At 36.1% G+C, this 22,777-nt stretch overlaps 1 protein-coding gene across 1 annotated transcript in view; it reads right to left on the minus strand.

The window, feature by feature from the left end:
• LOC120626959 overlaps positions 1–22,777 on the minus strand; it is a 186,929-nt gene that overhangs the window by 83,015 nt on the left and 81,137 nt on the right. Inside the window, exon 2 of the mRNA XM_039894776.1 lies at positions 17,538–17,546. Coding sequence (XP_039750710.1) covers positions 17,538–17,546 — 9 coding nt within the window. The remainder of the gene's footprint in view (positions 1–17,537; positions 17,547–22,777) is intronic.

The following is a 22,777-nucleotide window of genomic DNA, read 5'->3' on the forward strand; positions in this document are numbered from 1 at the left end:
CTTTGTGAGAACATCTAAGTGCGTCGATTACGCGTTTCTGCGAGAAAAACCTTGCGATTTACGAGCGTTTTGTTTACCTTTGAACTAACAAAGGTGAAATAGACAATACAAATTGTTAAAGGTACAAGAGACCATAAAGATCTAAGATAAGATCTCTTTTGTTTTCTCGTAATTAGAAGGCCAAGGTCACACGTAGGGTAAAGAATTCTTATAAAACAGAAACTTTAAGGTCTAACCGTCTAGCTTAGACGACAACAATGAAAATAATATGTGTGATTATTTTAAAGACTTCCTTATATCTTATATTATTATTTTAAAGACTTCCTTATATTCCTTTATCTTATATTATAAATGTGAAAGTGCATTTGTTTGTTCGTCCTTCTTTACTAAACAATAATTCTGCTTGATTTTCGGCATAAAGTTAGTTAACATTACGGAGAGTACATTTTTTAATTCATCCGAAATATTCGCGAGGGCTCATACTGATGACTTTTTGCCATCAGAATAAAACGCATAGCATCCTGGAAGCAGTAGCGGCATTCTGAAGGCGTTATTAAATAGATACGTCTCTCCAATTTACAAGCTATATATTTAAGTTCATGTAGGGCTGCCTGGAAGCAGAAATTGGTATGATGATGAGTAAATTATTTTGTATATATAATATTAACATCTCATGTAGTTTTTGTGATTTAGTTTTTAATTATTTTGTTATATAATAGGGTAGATGGTTCGTAGTTACCAAATAAAGAATTTTTATTATTATTATATGCTACTTTTAATCCCAGGAAAAAAACGGTTACAACGGGGTTTGTGAAAAACGCGGGTAACATCTAGTATTTTAATAAAGAACAGAGGGCTCGATTCAATATGAGGTGGTCGATCACGCCAAAGCACTGCAGATATAAGGATTTTCTTTCAAATTATCGTAGTAAAGAGTTACGTCACAAAAACACACGCTATTGTATATGCAATTAAACCTAGCATATTCAACTACAAATCGTGAGGGCCTGGGTTTGATACCCGGGTCGGGTCAACAGCTAATAAGTATTGGGTTTTTCTCTATGTTATCAGTAGGTACAAGCATGGATTTAAGATGTTATTCCATAAGATGTTTAAGCAGGATACGATGGTTTTAACGTACCATAAGTACCGTCCGTATTATTTCTCTTATTTATGGTAATTGGAACACCATCGCCTTTAAACAGAGCAATACTGCGCAGGGCACGCAATGACCGCATCCTACAAACTACCTCTCTGTGTTTGTATAGTTTTAGGCGTATAGGTAGTACCCGTGTTCCTGTAATTACAATTTTATTAATAATAAAATATATTTTTTCAAGGAAATAATAATTACAAACTAAAATTAATATTTACAATAAATATACGCCGTCTAACTGTTCACTTATGGGCATGGTACCCAAAATGCTGGCGCTATTGCCCCTTTGAACAGCTAGACTTAGCCGTTGGGCTAAATAAGCGCCAGCTCTTGGGTCGTCAGACGTAAGGACCAATTTTTGCAACACTATGTTAATAAAATTTTTCGTGTCCGAAGACCATGCCAGAGTCTCAAACGCAAGTGGAGTGGTTTTGGAGTGAAACGTGCGTAGAGGGTACATTGCCGAAGATCTGTTTGGTGTGGAGTGTAATGATTGAGGAGATTATAAATTACACCATACAGGTTCTCCTGCTTTTCGCGGACTGTAGCAAATTAATTTTCATAATATATCATGGATATCCGCAAGGTAACTCCTGCTTCTATCCAAAACTGTGGACCCTTCGAACAGCAAGACAGGAATGCTGCTTAGCGGCAGAAATAAGCAAGGTAGTGGCCAAATTAGTTGTATCCATCCCCGTGCCTCGTAAGCACGTAAAAACTTTTACAGCTTTGCTATCTTTTCAGACGTGATTTGATAACAAGTGATACAATTTCTTCTCGTCTATAGGTAGTGAAATAAATGCCGCCCTCAGGAGTACTGGAGGAGGCTGGAGGTAATCGCTTTGGGGTGGTAGCGATGAAACGCTGAATTACACAATTTAAGGCAAAACCGACGTATTCAAATGAGGGTGGATTCTACGTAACTCTTTTGCATGAAATGGCAAATGAGTTTTCAAAATGTATACCCTTATAATCCTTTCCTTTAGATATCATTGTGGAATCTGGTTCAGATAATTATATTAAACGAAAACGAACGAAAAAAAGCTTGGGTGTCATCTATTGCTTCTTAAATATTTTCAAATGACAATATGAAATGATGATAACCACAGCTGGAAAATGTTTGTGTGATGAACATGAATGTTTAGCAGTGTCTGAGTGTTTATTTGTGTATTATAAGTATTTATGTCACAGTGTTTCAGGAAATCAAGTCACCTATGTATATCTACTTATGATTGTAAGAAATAAAATAAATATATGGATAATATTCATGAAAATATTCATCAGTCATCTTAGTACACAAGCTAAGCTAACCGTGGGGCTAGATGGCGATGTGTGTATTGTCTTAGTATTTCGTAGGTATATATTTTTTTATTTATATAAAAATTACCTACGAACACCGAACATTCCACATATTTTAATATATTTTTACTAAATATTGTCTCAACAAGCGCTTTTTAATTCTTTAGTATCATGTCACGAGACGTGTAGAAATTAAGAACAAATTATACTGTAAGTTAAGTTATAATTTAAATAATATATCTCTTGAACGGTAAAAAGCGGTGATAGCCCAGTGAGTAGGACTTCGACTTTACTTTTCGAGGGCGGAATTAGAATTCCAGCACGCACCTCTAACTTTTCCAAGTTATGTGCGTTTTAAGCAATTCTATCACTTTCTTTAACGGTGACGGATGACATCGTGAGATTGATTTCCGTAATGTTCTCGAAGGTGTGTAAAGTCCACCAATCCACGCTGGGCGGCGGCGTATCCCAGCGCGGTGGTATACGGCCTTAAACCCTTCAAATTGTTCTATTAGACCCGTGCTCTATAGTGGACGGGTATCTTTGTACATTTAGTTGCCCGTAATTCATTGACGGCTGATTGGCGCAGTGGGCAGCGACTGTTTTCTGAGTCCAAGGCCGTGGTTTCGATTCCCACAACTGGAAAATGTTTGTGTGATGAACATTACCGTTTTTCAGTGTCTGGGTTTTTCTATATATATAATAAGTGTTTACGTATATTATTTATTAAAATATTCATCAGTCATCTTGGTACCCATAACACAAGTTACGCTTACTTTGGGGCTAGATTGCGATGTGTCTTGTCCTAGTTATAATTAATTATTAGTAGTTATATTATTATAATTATTTTGTATAAGTCGTATGATAAGTAAATAACAACCCTAAATCTCAACGAGTACATGCTTCAAAGCTGAAAGAGATTTTATCACTCCAGTTAAATAGATGAGGTTACGTTTTCTACTTGCGACTGAAAGCAAAGCGTCTTTAACCTCAAAGACACTTTGCTTTTATTCGCCTGAAAAAACTTGAAAGTATTCATTAGTACTGAGTGATTACTTAGAGGTATCAACTATTTACTGTCTTTTACCTATTTTTTTTTTGTTTTTATATTCTACTACCCATTACTGCAATATCACCTGGTGGTAAGTGAAAATGCAGTCTAAGATGATAGCGGGCTAACCTTTTAGGGAGTATGGTAGTCATACCACCTAATCGGTTTTTACACGACATCGCACCTTAACACTAAATCACTTAGCGGCACGTCCTTGTCGGTCCTTGGTGGTAACTAGCCACGGCCAAAGCCTCCCACCACATCAGATCAGAGAAATATCAGAAAAAATTAATTACCTCTTACAGTAATATATTATTTTCCTAAGGGACCTTTTACAACATTCACAGTTGCGCCAGGTAGCTCGCTGGTTAAAAAACTTTGTCTTATGTGGCTACGTGGATGGATCACCGATTTGGGAGTAGTAGAGGTTCGTGTGTTTATTTATTGTATGGAAAAGTGACGTTTGACAGCAGTGATTGCAAGATTTACGCCTGTCGCAAGCCTGTCGCGAGATACGTAATCACCCTGCCGGTCTGGTCCGTCATTTAATACCATTAATACAACATAATTGGTGTTAGGCTTCAAAATGTAATAAAAAACGTGAGTGTATTTATGTAAACGCATTAGAAGTTATACTTCTTTATCGGCGTAAGAAAAAATCAAAAACCAAAAATTCTTTGCCGAAGGCTCGACTCGCTTTGGAGTTGTTTGGTGGGCTCCTACGGGTAGCTCATGATACTGATGATAATTATTTAGTATTTCACCTTAGTGATTGATCTTCTTTTAGCAAGCGCAGCATCTTATCTAATATTATAGAGAGTGTGTCGTTTTGTTTTTTTGTAACCTACGTTTCGCCGAGCCGATCTTGATGAGATATGGCAATGTTTGCATCTTGAAGACAGAAATAGCAACATTTTTTTATTCCTAACTATAAGAGGAATCGTTTCTGGGATTGAAAAATATACCTTTATTACATGCACGGTATAAACTTGACAGTTACACCTATCTTACAATAATTAAATTGTGCACAAAAACAGCTTGAAACCCGGATTACGGACACTTTTTAGGATACAAAAATTAAGGCGTTACTGTTAGGTTTTTTTTAATAAGTGTGGTCAAAGTCGTGGGTAATAACTAGTTTGTTAATTAGTTTCTCAGTGAATTCTCTCACACTAACTCTAATAACAGCTATTTGAAGAGATTCTCAGCAGCAAAGATTAGCCCACGTACCTCGATGCGACTCAATTCCCTCCAGATGGCTGCGAGCCCTTTGATCGGCCGAGCGGACGTGTGAACTACGAATTCGTAGAATGCTTGGGACCGAATCAAATGTTAGAAGTTGTAACATCGTTGCTAGATTGTTTGTGTATTGATATATATCAAAGTATATTTATGAGTGAAAAGTGATAAATGCACCTGCAGCAGTTATATTTGCGACGTCTGAGTCTCAGTACAAGAATGAAATGTATTTTATTTGTGGTTAAAGACGTTTATTTTCTCAACAGAAATTACAATTCCACTCAACGAGAATATCTACAACTTATTTTCATGGAGGTTAAAACTACAAACAACTGCACGAACAAAACAAACAGAAATAATAAAAAAAAAATTTAAGGGTAAGTTTGTTAATACTGCAACATACTGTCAAACATGGCATGACATGGCCAGGACCACATTTTGTTATATTTTAATAAAAGTATTTATTGTATTCATTATACATTAATGCTCCTCCAAAGCTTATGATTTTCTATTTTCTATTTTGGAAGAATCATTACTGGTTGTAACCGGGGGATAGAAGCGACTGCAAAAGCTCGCCATGAGAAGAGTTCCAGGGCGCGATGACGACATGCGGAAGAGATTAGTCAAGCTTGGTTGACATTCCAGCCGTTTAGTTCAGTTCAGTTCAGTTTAGTCCGAACGCCCGTGACTGTAATAAGGAATCACATCCGGATGACGTCAGAAATCCGGGGAGCTGTATTGCTAAGGTTGCATACCTATCGAAGATTTTTTTGGTCAGGTATCTAAAATAGCTATAGCAAATCAAAAGTTTTCACAAACAACATTTACAGAGGAAATGTAGCTCGGTAGAAAAGAAGTATAAAAATGGTTAAGATATCTTTTGTAAAAGATATCTTAACCATTTTTATACTTTACCATTTATATACGAAATGAAGAAAACACATAATAGGTAGATAGATGTCCATACAGATGTACATAAAACACATCCGTTATCCGGCTAAGTTTTTGTGGGCTCTTCTTAGACAAGGGCGCGCCGGAACCATCCTAGCTTTAGGTTTAAATTGGCGAACGAAGTTATCACCATCATCTTACAATTATGTAAACGTGTGTGTGCGCAAAGGCGCCCTTATTGCTTAAAGCGATTTCCTCCAGACAAGAATTTAGTTAACAATTTAGTTTTGTCTTGAAAACCTGTCCAAGCATAATTGCATATATTACATGATTCAAGCGCGTGGGAAGGTATATTCAACCAGTTACTCCACTCCTCGTATAGTTCAAAGAGATACGTAAACCGTCGAGAGGGGAATGTTCTGATGATTGCGGCAACTTTGACTGCCATAGTGGGTTTATTTTGTTATGCGAAGTAAATTATATTTAGCTAATTTATTCACTGACGTCGCGCTTCATAAAGTAGTGTTGGTCCCAGAGAAGAGTTCTAATTGTATATATTAAGGAATATTTTATTTTATTAGTTGGTGTAAAGATTCATCGTCTTCATTACAATCATATCAACTCTCACATTGAGAAGGGGTTAGGGCCGTAGTCCACCACGCTGGCCCAGTGCCGATTGGTGGACTCCACGCACCTGAGTGAAGAGTATGGAAAACTCTCAGGCATTCAAGATTTCCTCACGATGATTTCCTTCACCACACAAGTGATATTTTAATTGCATAAAACGCACATAACTTAGACAAGTTAGAGGTGCGTGCTGGGATTCGAACTTGGCTCCGCCCCCCGAATGTGAAGTCGGAGTCCTACCCACTGGGCTATGACCGTTCATGTGTATGTTATACAGGAGATGTGAAGATTAGTGTTTCATCGCTTATAGGGTTTACTTTGCGGATTTCCATAATATACAACGATCATTAAACTTAATTTGCTACACTCCGTGTCAAGCAGGAGAATCTGTACGGTGTAATTTACAATTGCTTAAATCATTATACTACTCAACATACAGTTCTTCATATCGGATCGGACTATACATTGCAAAAATCTGTTTGAAGTTGACTATAAAGAGAGATTTTTATTTAATTTAAGCACTTTAAATATCACTTGCTTTAAACGGTGAAGGAAAACATCGTGAGGAAACCTGCATGCCTGAGAGTTCTTCATAACGTTCTCGATGGCGTGTGTAGCAAGCGTGGTAGACTACGGCCTTAACCCTTCTCACTCTAAGAGGAGGCCCGTGTCCTGTAGTGACCCATTACCGGAATAGGTCGATGATGATAATTGTTATGATGATGACGATTGAAGAAATTATAAATTATACCGTACAGTTTTTCTTGCATGACGTGGATTATATAAAATTTAAATTTACTCTTCTTAATATTATTATCATAGCCATCGTAAATCCCACTGGTGGACGCAGCTTTTTTTCGTCGTAGGAAAGAGGGTTTAAAAGCATACCCACGCAGCGCAGACCTAATGCAGGTTGGTGGGCTTTAACGGTTATTTACACACGTCATGTTGCAATGTCGTACTATACACAGTGTTTTTGACCTAAATCTATTTAGAATTTGATCAGATCACGCGTCTGTCCCGTGTTATGATAGCACTGTATGCAAATCACGTTCTCGCTGCATTCATGCCATGATTTATGCAGATTCACTGCAATCACATCAGTGTTAGAATGTTTAGCAGCCAACTGGTACTGTAGAATACATATTTCCGTACCTACTAATATATTTAAACTCCTTGGGAAACTATTAGTTTTTCCAAGATAAATAGTATCCTTTGTCCTTCTTCAAGATACCGGCTGTCTATGCCCTAAATTTTATGAAGATCGGTGCAGTGATTAAGCCGAACAAAGATCAAATCTAAAGGTAAAATCTTTTCGTCCTATAAAAATCCATTGAGAACAAATCCGTGGGATTGCTATAATATCTAGCTTAGTAAGCTTGTTGAATATAATACATATATTAACACGTAAGGCACTCCTCCGTTCGTACAATTTTTTACGAAAATTGCACGGACGGAAGAGTACGTAATTTCCCACACTTGTAGTTTATATATAGAAGGAGTGCAGAATGCTCATATTTTTCAAATCATGCATAACACATTTGTTCTACTTTTTGACAGTTGAACCCTATTAGGGTTGTTCTCTATAATGTTCCGACTTATAATTTAAAATAACTATAGTCGAATATTAACAAGAAGGCCACCATTAGTATCCATAAATACTTATAAAATGCAGATAAACACCCAGATACTGAAAAATATTCATGTTCATCACACAAACATTTGTGGGAATCGAACCCAGAGCCTAGGACTCAGACAACAGGGTCGCTCCCCACTGTGCCAATCGGTCGTCTAAACCATTTATTTTTAGTTATTTGTTAATTTAACTAAAGAGAGAAATAACACTTATAACTTAGTACCCAAGTATTCCGACTTTATTCCGTTATACATTTATTTGTAAACCCTTAATCTTAATCGAGGGTGGACGCTCAGACTCTTACATTCTTGTGGATTTTTGCAAGTATATATTTTTGCGTCTTTTGCAGGGTTTTTGCTACACAGCTATTTGGGAGAGAAAAGCTATAAAAATAACAGTTTTCAGTTACATCTTGTGAGATTAATAAATAATATTTGTTGTGTCGTGCAACATTTCTGAAATGAAAAGATTATCTGAAATGTTTGAATAAAGAATTATTTCAACATAATGAAACGACAAATATCCTTAATTAGGATAAAAAAATTACACTCAAAAGCTATCCAAAATGTCTTGCAAATACGTGACAACGCAAGACACGATATTGCTTTGAGGCAAATCACAAAGATTACTTTTTTAAGTGCATATAAAGAACCTAGAATTTTAGATTACGCATCTCCAAAAAGAATCCAATTACGAACGAGTGTGTCATTCGTGGACATTTTCATTTATCATTTGTAATACGGTACGAAATGAGGGGAACCAAGATGACGGATGTATCTTTATTACACGCTTCAGGTAATATTTCCCCTTTCTCTCCCGCTCGCCCCATACGTACGAAGGTCATTCATATTTAATCAGCCAATTTGAATATTCAAATCGACGTTAGCTCTATGACCATCATCATCAAAATTTTATTGCAACCTGTAAGTTTTTTTTTAACAGCCTTTACAGAAATTATGGCCAACTACCCCGGACTTATCTACATTTGTTCCACAGCGAATGTTCATGACATTTTGCCGGTGGGTATCTTGATACATATAAGCATCCTTAGCAATACCGGGAACTGCCCCGGAATTCTGACGTCATCCGGTCGTAGTTCCTTACCACGGTCACGGGGGCGTTCAGACTAAACCCAAGGCCAAAGGCCCACTCAGTCTGTCATCTCAACCTAAACCGTCCCTTAAGGTTGGTCATACATTCCGCATGATGTGATCGAGCCCTGGGACTATCCCCCGATTCATCTTGATATCAACCGATGGACATTTTCTGCTGGATGCTACAGCCTCATACCGCTAACGTTCTATTACAACCATTATATTGCATATTGCTGACTTGCTTTGTCCGAATTCATGTCAATATTAAATTGTCGATTAGCAATATGGGCCTTTAAAATCGAGTCAGTGCTTATTCTTCAATTGCTGGCCAACTACGGACCCGGTTTCTGCCTGCCTGTACGCTTTCGGCAAGTGGATATTAATAAAATATAAATTATATATAATAAAGTGGTACCGTTTGTGTTTCTTTATAAATACCGAAGTTTCCGCTCTAACAGTTCCCTGAAACTCGTTCGATATTGTATATCCACCTAGTCGGGGATCTTCATATGCTACCGGTCCACCAGACTATGTGCCTCGCCAATTGTCACTTCAGCCTTTAAGCTCTCTGGTGCTTGATTACGTGGATACTCCGAGCATAGTTAGCATGGCATAGCTCTTCTTATTATCCGTTAAATGATAGGATAGTCTGGTATTGTAAACAGATGAATTTTAAATGGAATCTAATGTTGGAGAAGTAATCGGTGCCAATAAACACGGAGGAAGCTACATCCTAGGAGAAAATGCTGCGACAACACCTTGCACTTCATATGTTAAAGCCTACGTTAAGTTAGGGTGTAAAGTGAGATGTGCTCGGGGCGTCTTCTCTGTTTTTGTACACAATGCACTGCATACAATTATGGTTGAATAAGGATTCTGTATTTTCTTAATTCTGTGAATAAAATAATTACAATGCCATTCTAATTTTTCTTTTTCCTCCCCCCCGTCCGCGATCTAAATTAGCCTCTAAATCTTTGTTAACAAGGTAATATTTCGTATGAAGTTGTGTTAATTCGCTGGTAAAGGTTACGAGCTGCCCTTTCTTCCCTTTCTCTTTACGCTGTATCGACCTACGAGTATTATATTTTTAGTATAGTGGTAATCTACTTTGTACTTCGCTAGCTATTTTTGACCATATTAACTTTTTGTTAACTTCATTGCTCATTAATTGATTAAGTTCTTTAAACCTTTTGAAGTACTGCTAACCTTGACTGTTTGACTTTGCCATCAAAGTAGTACCACGATATCAGTAGCTGCGACCACTGTTTTATTCCACTACTAGTTAGCTTTGAAGCGGTGATAGCTCAGTCGACTTAAGTATCGGGGGCCGATTTTAAAGAATCCCAGCACGCAACTCCAACTTTTCCGAGTTATGTGTGTTTTAAGTAATTAATATATCACTTGCAACACAATGGTGAAGCAAAACATCGTGAGGAAACCTGCATGCCTGAGAGTTCTACATAACGTCCTCAAAGGTGTGTGGAGGCCACAAATCCGCACTGGGCCAGCGTGGTGGACTACGGCCTTAGCCCCTTCTGATTATGGAAGGAGAGCCGTCTCTGTAGTGAGCCGGTAATGAGTTGATATGATGATGATGATGACTAGTTAGCTCTTGACTGAAATCTCACCTAGTGGTAAGTGCTGATATTATCGAAGATGATAGGGGACTAACCTGTAGAGTTTATGGCAGTTATTTTAAATTCATACCTCTAATCGGTTTCTACGCTCTTGGTGGCATGTCGGTAGGGTGGTAACTAGACACGGCGTAGCCTCCCAAATAAAACAGACCAGAAGAAATTCAGAAATTATAAGCGTCCAAATTGCCCTACTGGGGACTAAACCCTGGACTTTTTTACCCTGGAGTTTATTACCTGACGAGCATTTATTAAGTTATAATGAACTCCAGAATCAAAACGATCCGGAAATTTAAACTAAAATTACAAACTCATTAAACAGTATGATGTAAAATATTCTGAACCTTTTAACGGCCTTTTTAATAGTTTTAAATGACAATGTGAAATACAAAATAACTGAATAAGTTTGGTGTGGGCTTCTTCTTAGATCAGGATTCAGGATGCGTTCGGAACCCTCGTACCTTTAGCTTTAAGTTTAGAAATTTAGTTATCGCCATCAACTCACTTCTATGTCATATTTTACATGTAATTTACCCATCAAATGTGCCATCAATGTGCCTTCTTGAATAAAGAAATATGTGACCTTGACTTTGGCCCACTGTTGGGCGCAGAAAGATGCCTGAATCTAGAGCTTAGAACTTCCACACCACTGGCCCATTTCAGGTAGAAGGTTTGTTAGTTCAGTGTTAACAACAGTGTGTATGTATGTGCAATCTACTGCTAATACTAATCGGCATGTTATTCCTAACAAGATTATCCTATTCATCACAATCTATTACTGTCAAAGCGATAATTAATGTCGCGATCATGAATCAACTTAATGATTAATGTTATAAAAGATTAATTAACCACACAAAACTGTTCACGATTTTGTTAGCGAACGCGCATGTGATAAATAGGAGATGGCGTCAAAAAGTATTAATACCAGACCGCTAACAGAACTAAAGACTATTCAGAATTTGCGACAAACTTTTTTATCAGAACTATGATATTTAGACAGATTCGCGCATATAATATGAATGCACGAATGCCGTATGAACCGTTTGTTTTCCTGAAAGGTTTGAGAGTAGCAAAGGCTACTTTTTATAAAGTCAAAAAGTCAAAAATATCTTTATTCAAGTAGGCCCACAGGTGGCACTTTTGATGCGTACATAAGAATTACACGGTAGTGAGATGATGGCGATAACCACATTCGTAAACTTAAAACTAAAGCTACGAGGGTTCCAAACGCGTCCCGGTCTAAGAAGAAGCCCACAACAAACTTAGCCGGGTGTTTTTTTTTTTTTTTTTGTTATCGCCATCTCACAAAGTAATTTTAAATTATTAGAAGAGCAACCTGGTTAGAGCAATAATTTACACCCAAGCTTTTTTATCGTTTACGTAGTCCTTTATACTATAATAGGACTTTTCTATAAGCTTACGTTTAATACAAACTTTGAACTTTTTAAGAGACATCTCCAAGATGTCAATTGGTAGTTTATTGTAGAATTGTATGCAATTTCCTTTAAACGAATTATGAATTTTATGTAACCTAGTATATTGCACTGTAAGTTTATTCTTACTTCTAATGTTTAAATTATTGCCGTCACATTTTTTCTTAAATTTAGAAATGTTTTTATGGACGTACATTAAATTTTCAAATATGTACTGACTATACACTGTCATTATTTTAAAATCTTTAAATTTATCTCTCAATGACTCTCTCGGACCCATTTTGTAGATAGAACGAACAGCCCTCTTCTGCAGCACGAAAATAGTGCTAATATCAGCAGCATTACCCCAAAGTAAAATTCCATATGACATAATGCTGTGAAAGTAACTAAAATATACCAGTCTAGCAGTTTCTACGTCGGTCATATGGCGTATCTTCTTTACCGCATAGGCAGCAGAACTAAGCCTGTTCGATAAATTATTTACATGAGGGCCCCATTGAAGTTTAGAATCTAACGTTATTCCTAGAAAAACTGTCGTATCCTCCAGTTTCAGTTCCTCATTATTAAGTAGTACAGTGGTTTTCACGTGTTTAACATTAGGTAAAGTGAATTTTATACACTTGGTTTTTTTTCCGTTAAGAACCAAATTATTAGCTTCAAACCACTGTACCACTTTAGCGAGAGAGTTGTTTACGTCGTCAAAAGCTAGTTCACGTCGATTTATTTTAAAAGTCAGTGATGTATCATCGGCAAACAGAACTATCCCGTGTTTATCCTTGGCAAGGTAAGGAAGGTCATTAATGTAAATAAGGAACAGAAATGGTCCTAATATAGACCCCTGTGGGACACCTATTTTCATAACTGATCCATTAGACCGTTTTCCATTCGTTATTTCCATATAAGTAGTCTATGTTACTTACCGTCGTTTCACCTAACTCTATGCCAAAAACGAGATGATTGGTATTTGGTGTTTGGTTAGGGCGTAAAGTCATCATTATCATCCGCAGCTTAATGTCCCAGTGGGCACATGCCTCGTCTCTCATAGAGACAAGGTTTTATAGTATCGAAACCACCACTCTGCTCCAATAAGGATTGGTGGGTTTTACGATTTTTATTATGATCATCATCATCATATCAACCCATTAACGGCCCACAATGAGAATAGGTAGTAGACCCGTAGTAGTCCACCGCGCTGGCCCAATGCGGATTTGTGGACTTCACACACCTTTGAGAACATATGTACGTGATAAAAACCGACCGACGGTTTAACGTGCTCTCCTTTCTTAACTCCGGGCTTGTAATAAGAATAGTTACACTTTAACAGTAAACCCACAATATCTGACCATCTAACCGAATAATTGTTAGTTAGCACATGTCAATATAACCGTGTCATTGTATATTATAAAATGTCGCAATCGTCAGAAAATGTATGATAATTAATTTATTAAAAAGTAATAAATAAACAAGTATATTTAGACATTTTCAAAAAACTTCGAAATTTAAACGATTTTTTTTGAAGCTGTAGGATTTTTATTCACTTTACTATTCACAATTGATCCTTTTGAAACTATTGGAAATAATTAATAATCCTAATTGATTATGATACTTGCCACTAGCTGGCGTGTAAATCAAGAAGCGTGGAGTATATGACATATACTTACGACCAATCCAAATTATTATTTTTAAATAGCGGAAAGTACACAGAAAAAAGATCAGAGTTACTCCCTAGTCGCGCCTAAAGAAGTTTTACTTCAAAAACAAACGCACTTTCGCATTTATAATATTATTATGGATATGGATAGGGATAAGGTCTTCAAAGGGCGAAACATTATTTTCGGTTCGCAAGAACTTCGATTTAATGGATTTTGTTATTGTTTATTACTGATAAAAGGTTTGCTTTTGATCGTGAGCACCAGCTGCTGTGATTTTAGAGGGGTTTTATTAGATCGAAAGTTATCGTTTGGCTGCGAAAACACTCGATGTTAATGGACCATGCAGTCTAAAATAAAATTGCATTAGCCTGGAAGGTGGATTGCAGTTTATTGAACTGTAGAGTACCTACTTTGCCGAAAAATGCAAAACTCATCTTTTTTTTTAAACACGTTTATAGTTGTTTCTTACTAATTCTATGGCAATCGTGGGTGTTGACAGCCGTTTGGCGCAGTGGGCAGCGATTCTTGACTCCCACAACTGAAAAATTGTTGTGTGTAGAACATTAATGTTTTTCAGTGTATGGATGGGTATCTGTATATTATAATTATTTATGTGTATTGTTCATAAAAATATTCATCAATCCTCTTAGTAAACAAAACACAAGCTACGCTTAAGGCTAGATGGCGATGTTTGTATCGTCGTAAAAAAAAAAAAAAAAAACCGTACGTTTTCCTGGGATAAAAAGGAACTCTATGGCAATCTTATTGATTGGTAGCTTAATAAGGAAGGACAAAAAAAGAAACTCAGTTTAGCATTTATAATATCACTTAGGACAATTTTCAAATCGCTAATTTGGCAATTGATAAATTAATTTTTTTTCTCGTCTGGTCTGGTGATAGGCGTCGGCCTTGTCTACTTACCACCCTACTATAGACATGCGATAAGCGATTTAGCGTCCCGGTACGATGCAACGTAGAAGCCAATTAGGGTTATGAGTTTCATAATTCATACCCCTAACAGGTTAGCCCGCTACCATCTTACACAGCATCATCATTTACCACCAGGTTACATTGCAGCCAAGGGCTTGTAGTCAAATAAAACAAAAGAGCAGATCTGCGCCCAGCTGTGGGATCACTGCCAACGAACTTCTGGTGGTACGGTGGATATTTAAAAATCTAGACTTGTGTCTATGATTTGAAAGTAGTGCTGTTCTCATTCATGGGTCTACGGTTAAAAGGTTACAATACTTTGTTTAACTTTAATAAAGTCTATATAGATGATGTTAGCCCGCTACCATCTCTCACCACCAGGTGAGATTGCAGTCAGGGCCAACATGTAGGGGAATAAAAAAATATTATGACAAGCCGGCAATGGACAAAGTGCAAATTCAGCCGAGTAATCTTTGAAATCTAGTTTCACTCAGTCAATGAATGTAGAATTTCTCACAAGAAAACGAGTGAAGATTCAATCTCGACTTGTTATCTGTGAGTTGAGATTCCGCCGACGTCCTCAAGACGGCTACAGCCGGAAGCCCTTCATAATCTCTCGTTTGATCTCATCGTGGCCCTGAATATTTAACAACTCGACCCTTTTTTGCATATTATTAGAACCTTAAAATATCACAGGTAAGCACGGTGCCGAGTAATTTACCCGACTTTTTTAATGATGTTATTTTATATCTACATTCTTTTATATTGTGATTGACGCAATTAAATTTCTAAAAGATCTTTGGCAATCGGAAACTTTATAAATGCTTGTATTTATCGCAAAGCCGTTTTCAAAAAGAAGGAGACACTCGACTGTATGTTATTACCTTTTTTTTGTTTATAAAGCAAGAAATCAATATTTTTTATAACTTTGTTAAGTCGGTGCAAAGTAAAATGAAGAAAATGACTAGGTACTGTTAGCGTTATTGAACGTGTTAAGATTATTTACGTTTGTGGGATTATTTAAATATTTTATTATAATATTAATTAAGACAATTATATGAAGGATGGCGTTTGCTATTTGCGGATGTTAATTTAAATTGTAAAAATAACCGATTCAAATAATATTTACAAATATAATTTAGATATTTTTTTTCTATACTATTACTACTATTTAAATAGTTACAACAATAATGAAGTAATTTATATTAGCTTAAATATTAATTGTATGATTGTTTCCTCTTTGGTCTGCATACCGAAAAAAAAACCAAAGAAGATAAAGATGATGCCAATTATAGATTCAGGCGCGAACGCTCAACGTACTTGGAATAGATATAATTTTAGAAGTGTTAAGTTCAAAGCGAGAGTGATAATTAAAAAAATGTTCTAAAACACGAATTAGGAAATAAAAGTTGTGGAAATATGTATTAAGAAAGTTATTCAGAACTATCAGTCATCAGCCAACAGCACTTTCCTTGCACTATATAAAAGAGTACCATATACAAAGGATACCTATAAATAGTATTTTTTTAAATTTTAATTGGCACGGACTTAAAAATGTAGAAAATATTTTTTTTTTTGCTTTTTACTTGTTTAACGAAGTCGGTTCATTATTTCAATTTTACTAACCTTTAAAGGGGTTGCTTAAGAAATGTACGACGCCTTGGCTAGGAATTCCTATTCAAAATGTTCGTCATCATGAAAGAGTTATCTTTTATAGCTTATTTGTTATAAGATAAGTATATTTCCAAGGTAAGAAATTAATTTCCGTTTTAGAGAAGAATAAATAAAATGGCAATACAATGGCATAAGGCGTTTTGACAATGACACTTGTGGCATTAAAAAGTGGCATTGAATATCGGAAAACGAAAAGTACCAGATAAGAATGATATTTCTATGCATTTGAGACTTAGTGACATATAGTGCCAAAACAGCACACACTCAGAATCTTAGCATGGATGGGCATGCTCTGTACGGAACTACGTTCATAGAAAGCTGCAATTTTTAAAATACATTTATAGACTATTGGTTTTAATTATATTTTACTACATTATATTTACGGGAAAAGTGTTTAAAAGTATAGTTCTGTTGGGTTAGGTTAGGTTAGGTTTCATGATTTTATCCTATTTTAAAAAGTGTATATGACTCGACCAGGTGTGGAACAATCCCTTAAACTTATTTTAATTATCTTTTTAAAAATCGTCTAAAATATTTTATTTTTATCTACTTTTGTTGTTTTATACTAATTTGTTTTTATTTACGTATATGTTACGTAGGCATACCCACGGTATAGCCATAGTATGCCTGATAACCAAGAAGCAGCCGTATCGCATGTTTGTGCTACGTCGGCGAAATGAATTCCGGAGGCTAGCTTTGAATCGTGATGCGATACCTTTTTTACCACGCTTCCTATGGGAATTAATTGTAGGACCTGCCAATGTAATTGTGCCACAAATCGGGCAAGCGTAATAAATAAGTATAGTTTAAATATATAATAATTAATAATGTAAATCTTAGACTAATAAATTCATATTAGTCTTAACATCTTTTTATTCTGTACCCTGCTGCGACCCTAAATATATATATAAGGAAATATAGATTATCATCAGAAAGTTGAGTTCTTGAGCCATATTGGGAGTGTCTATGCGCTGCTTCTATAGGTGTTGATCGACTTTAACGATTATTATAACATGTTAGTGATACTATATCTCGGTGAAATATTCTATTACGTATCTGTATTACTTATAGAATAATTGCGTCGCTATTCTACCCTGTTCGCTCGTTAAATACATACCCCGCGGGTTGCCTGTAAGAGATTCCTCACGATATTTTATATATTTCTATTTATACGTATTTATCTAAGGGTTTTACTTTCCAATTTGAAGAACATCACTTTACCTGTTGTTCCTGAAACAAAACAGAATAAATGGTTAGTTTAGACGCGACATCGTTAAATTCTATTTCAAACCCTTGAAAATTACAACGCGATCCTATGTGGCCGGCGGGAATTTGTGCCGTGTTCCATTTCTACTATTTACCAATTTTAGTTGCATAAATACAATAAATGACACAAAAATACACTGTATCATCAACCAATAGCCTATAATAGTTCACTGCTGGCGTATAGGACTTTTCAAAGGCTACATTCATGCCAAATTTCATCTAAATCCGTTCAGCCGTTTTTTGCGTGATTGAGTAATAAACACACACCACACTCACATTTATTATATTATTAATATAGTAGGATTAGATTATACATTGTGAGATGGTGATAACAAAAAAAAAAAACACCCGGCTAAGTTTGTTGTGGGCTTCTTCTTAGACCGGGACGCGTTTGGAACCCTCGTAGCTTTAGTTTTAAGTTTACGAATGTGGTTATCGCCATCATCTCACTACCGTGTAATTCTTATGTACGCATCAAAAGTGCCACCTGTGGGCCTACTTGAATAAAGATATTTTTGACTTTAACTTATATACATCTTATTACTAATATGTGATGGTATTCCTTAGCGCCCACCAACTCATATAAGAGAAACGTGGTGGCTCTCGGCTAATGATGATGATGAAGATTAACCAGGACCGAAGCGACATGTTTAGCGTGCTCTCCGCAGCACGGGGTTGACAACGCCAATTTCCGAGAGCTTTGTACAAATTTGTTTGTCTAATTAAGCCTTGCAGAGTTGAGAGCTGCACTAATTACTGCGAGTGCTTACGTGTAAATTCCTAGTCGCTGGATGTCGCTCTAATTGCATGCTTCCTAGGGCGCAGTAGAACGTTTGGTACATCGTTTATATAAAAAGTTCGGCAAGTTACATGATAAACATAAATTAGTAATGACTGGTTTCAGCGGAAGGCGTTCGCGTGCTCTTAGCCTTTAGAAGTTACAGTCATTGAGGACAGCTTTCTTTAGTTCCGGCTCAGGCAGGGACGTGTTCGTTCCATCGGACTTTTGGCGTATACACTCACTCCCATCGTATACGTGGTCTTTTTTTTAATAAATTTAGAGTGACAATCTTATAAATACTATATTAAATAAGTTTTTATAAGATTGTCTTTTTGCCTGCAATAATAAATATTAATAAAGCAATATCCTAATCCTAATAATGTAGTTAGAGAAGAAGAAGAATGTAGTAATGGCAAGATAAATAAGGCAGTCACATTAAGATACTTGAAACAATCCGTGACAAATAAACAAATAAAACATATGACTATACTATAATGTTTATAAATTATTAAGAAAATATTTGATTTTATTTATTTGATATAGTAATAAAAAAGGAACATCTTTATCCTATTAATGTTGTACTACTGGACAAAGGCTTTCTCTCAAGAAAGAAGAGAATAGAAGAGTAGAGAAGTTATATCCCTACCGAGAAATCTGAACAGACAAAACCAATGAAGGCCAAAAAATACCCACTCGGGAATCTAATCCAGAACGTCGTGAAATGTAGTTGAACATACTCGTGACTAGATAAATAGGTATTAAGCTACTTGCCTGCTACTACGAACAAACAAAACAACCTCTAAATAATGTTTTACATTATTAAGAAAATGTATGATTTTATCGATAAAGTTTAAAAATTATTAAAACATTTGCTAACATTTGTTTCAATTTGTGACTTAAATGTGCGCTACCTAATGTTTACTAATATTCATCACAAGTAATGAAAAAGTCCAGAAATAGCAGCCGGCAAGTGTGTCGAGTTACCATTACCGGACACACCAAAGGCAGCTTTCTATGAAAAATACCACTTCACTTTTTGCTACGGCCACTGGGTACTAACCCAGTGGCCGTAGCAAAAAGTGTCTAAGTTTGCGCCCTTGGTTAGTTAGAATATTTAACATTGAGCTAATTCTTGGTAAATAAATGAGATCACAAGCCTACGCAGTATGTAATTTTATTCTTCAAAGGAGATTTCTTACAAGCGGGTGTATTTAAATGTTATTAATTCGCTCTTTGATGTAGAGTAGGTACGTGGAATAGAGACAATGCTGCGGCCAGACTATCAGAAATCATAGCATATCTATATCGGTATTTGTTTAAATCAAAGTCACCACTGCGCCCGGGTCATCAAAAAGCTTTTTTTGATATTATTATTCTAAGTAGGTTATTCCACTAAGAAGCCAGTTGCATTGTTCTAACATCATAATTTTGACGGCCTGATGGCGCAGTTTGTAGCAATCCTGCTTTCTGAGATGAGATGTTCGTGTGATGAACATGAAAGTTTTTCAGTGCTGGGTGTTTATCGGTATATTATAAGTAACTAGCGTACTGAGCCCGCTTCGCCGGGCTAGATTTTGCTTTATTTTATTTAAACAATAAACTTACATCATTAAATTTTTAATGAAAGCTGTATTTGACAGTTTGACAGTTCAAAAATAGGAGTGCTCCGATCGTCACCAGACTTTACAGGACTACTCGCCAGGTCAATCCGGAGATCCCCTGAAAGTTTCATTGAAATCGGTGCAGCCGTTTCGGAGCCTATACGGAACATACCCACACACTTTCTCTTTTATATACGAGTATATAGATAGATAGATAGATTATGTATATTATTCATAACAATATTCATTAGTTATCTTAGTACCCATAACACAAGCTACGCTTACTTTGGAGCTAGATGGCGATGTGTGTATTGTCGTAATATATTTATTTGTTTTAAAATGTAACAACCAGTATTCTGCTCCTCTTTTGCCTATTTGTGCAACATTCTAGCTTCATCGGTCTAGTGGTTAGCATTTGCTAGAACGATCACTCCTAAGAAGAGGTACTGAACTCGTTTCGCAGCTTGGGCCAAGAATTATTAGGTATCAATTCCGGTTTCTATCACAAACATGTGATAATTGTTAAAGCGCACGATCCGTGGTGGTTCTATGCTCTTTCTCTCTATGTGTAAGATACTAAATATTATACTGTAAATGTCATTTATTTACAACAAATTACATTTGTTACATTTGACCTATTACTTTTGACATTCATAATTTAAATTTTACTAATCAATTATTATTTTCTGTTTTATTCGATTCTTAGATTTCACACGTAATGCAACAGCTTTAAAACGTGTTTTTTGCAAATAAAGATATTCCCTTCTATTCTGTTCATTTCTTTTCTGTTCTATTCTATTGCATTCTTTTCTGTTTTATTCTTTTCTATTATAATAAATGCTTTATCCTTTGAGGGAGGAAGCCCGTGCCTTGGTGTAGGATAATTAATGAATGAAAATGATATTCATAGTATCTTGTGAGAAACAATAGCGGAGTTCTCTGCTTCTAAGAAACATTGCGTCTTACTTGATACTCGAAAGCGAATAAATCGATCTCGTTTATCATTGCTTTGATTTATGTTTGCGTCAGCCTCTTAATATTATCTTAAAAAGCTAACAACCTGAAATTCAAATGTTAGATATAACGTACTCGTGGAATTTGCGATTACTTCTTAATTTAAAAAGTATAATAATGTCTTAGATTGGTTTCATAAAAAGAATGCCTCAAACAAAGAAGTAATTTTTATTTGTTTTTAGAACACGTACCCACCTAGGGTACTTAAAAACTAATTGAGCTACGTCTGGGAATCTGTTTGAGAATAAATAACTTGTTTAATTAAATAAGTGAGTTTTAAACTGAAATTCCATTTTTTACTGATCTCTTTTCAATATTTAAAAAATAACTTTCTAAGGGGCTGGTCAGTCTGGTCACGAGTTTTCTTCAAGGCGAAATCAGAATCCGTACAAAAACGAGACTTACTGATTTACCTCGACGAGTAGTTAATGTGGCAATGGGCGGTACGCATATCTCTGAGGGCCAATAGACGTGAGGTTCCAAGGTGCAAGGTGCTTGGTGACTTTACACTGCAAAACACAGCTCATTGCCTTATCGGCATTGCAACTTGTAACGTATGCACTAAATCGAACTTAGTGAAACTTTGAAATTAAGGCAGCCAAGAATTGTGACGATTTTGAAATTGCCAATACTGAGCCACCGGTGGCTTCGAGGTTCATGGACGTCATAAAAGAGATTGATATTGAATCCCTTTTGGACCGGATTCCCCCAAGTGTCAACAGATTTAACAAAGGAATTCAATATAGACGCGTGGGGGTAGATTAAAATACTTTCACGAGAGACTTTTTAAGGCTTTATATTGCCTCCATTTTATTAGAATATTAAATTTCTATGAAATTTTGTTTTACTGATTTAATTAGAAAGGCTACTATTTAATTTTTAGTATAGTTAGTTTAAAAAATTCCGGTATCAAAGAAAAGAAAGGATGACGTCTAAAGAGGACAAAAATGGAGATGATTGAACCAAATATATTGATTAGGTAAACGAAATCGACAGGATCTCACTGGAAAATAATAAGACCGCCTTTTCTTTACCTACATCTATATAATTTTTAGTTTTATTACTTTAAGGAAAAAAGCGGTGAAAGCATTGTGGTCTGGGTTTCGGCATGCCTTTTCAGGGGTCCGAGTTCTATCCCCGGCACAAAAATCCAACTTTTCACAGTGACTTGGGTTTTCAATTAAAGCAATTTAAGCTATTGATTTAAACGGTGAAGAAAAACATCGTAAGGAAACCGGCACGCCTGAGAGTTCCCCATAGTGATTTCATTTGTGAAGTCTACCTATTCGCCATGGCCAGCGTGGTGGACTACGGTCTAAACCCTTCATATTCTGAAACTCGCAGGCCGGTGATGAGTATATGGTCACAATTATACATAAGTTCATCACTCTTTTTTTAGGTGGAATTTTACAATTACTCGACGTGCTTGCTTGTATTTCTTTATGGGGTTCAGTTAACGCCTCTATAACGTTCATCGTCATCATCATCATCCCATTTGCCAGCCCACTACAGGGTACGGGTCTCCTGTAGTGGTTTAGGCCGTAGTCTACCACACTGGCTCAGTAAGGATTGGGAGACTTTGCACGCCTTTGAGAACATAACATTATTCCTAAGGTAATTATGGATCTAAAGATGCATAAGTTTATACAATGTGTTAAAACGCATTTGTTACAGCGAGGTTACCATACAATTGATGAATTTTATATTGACTAATGGTAGCTTGGAAGCCGCCAGCTTCGATCTCACCACTGGCAAGACAAAAAAATTAATATAAAATATGCTGATGGTGGAAAAGAGCA

The sequence above is a fragment of the Pararge aegeria genome, chromosome 10, assembly GCF_905163445.1.
Source record: "Pararge aegeria chromosome 10, ilParAegt1.1, whole genome shotgun sequence".
Classification (NCBI taxonomy): domain Eukaryota; kingdom Metazoa; phylum Arthropoda; class Insecta; order Lepidoptera; family Nymphalidae; genus Pararge; species Pararge aegeria.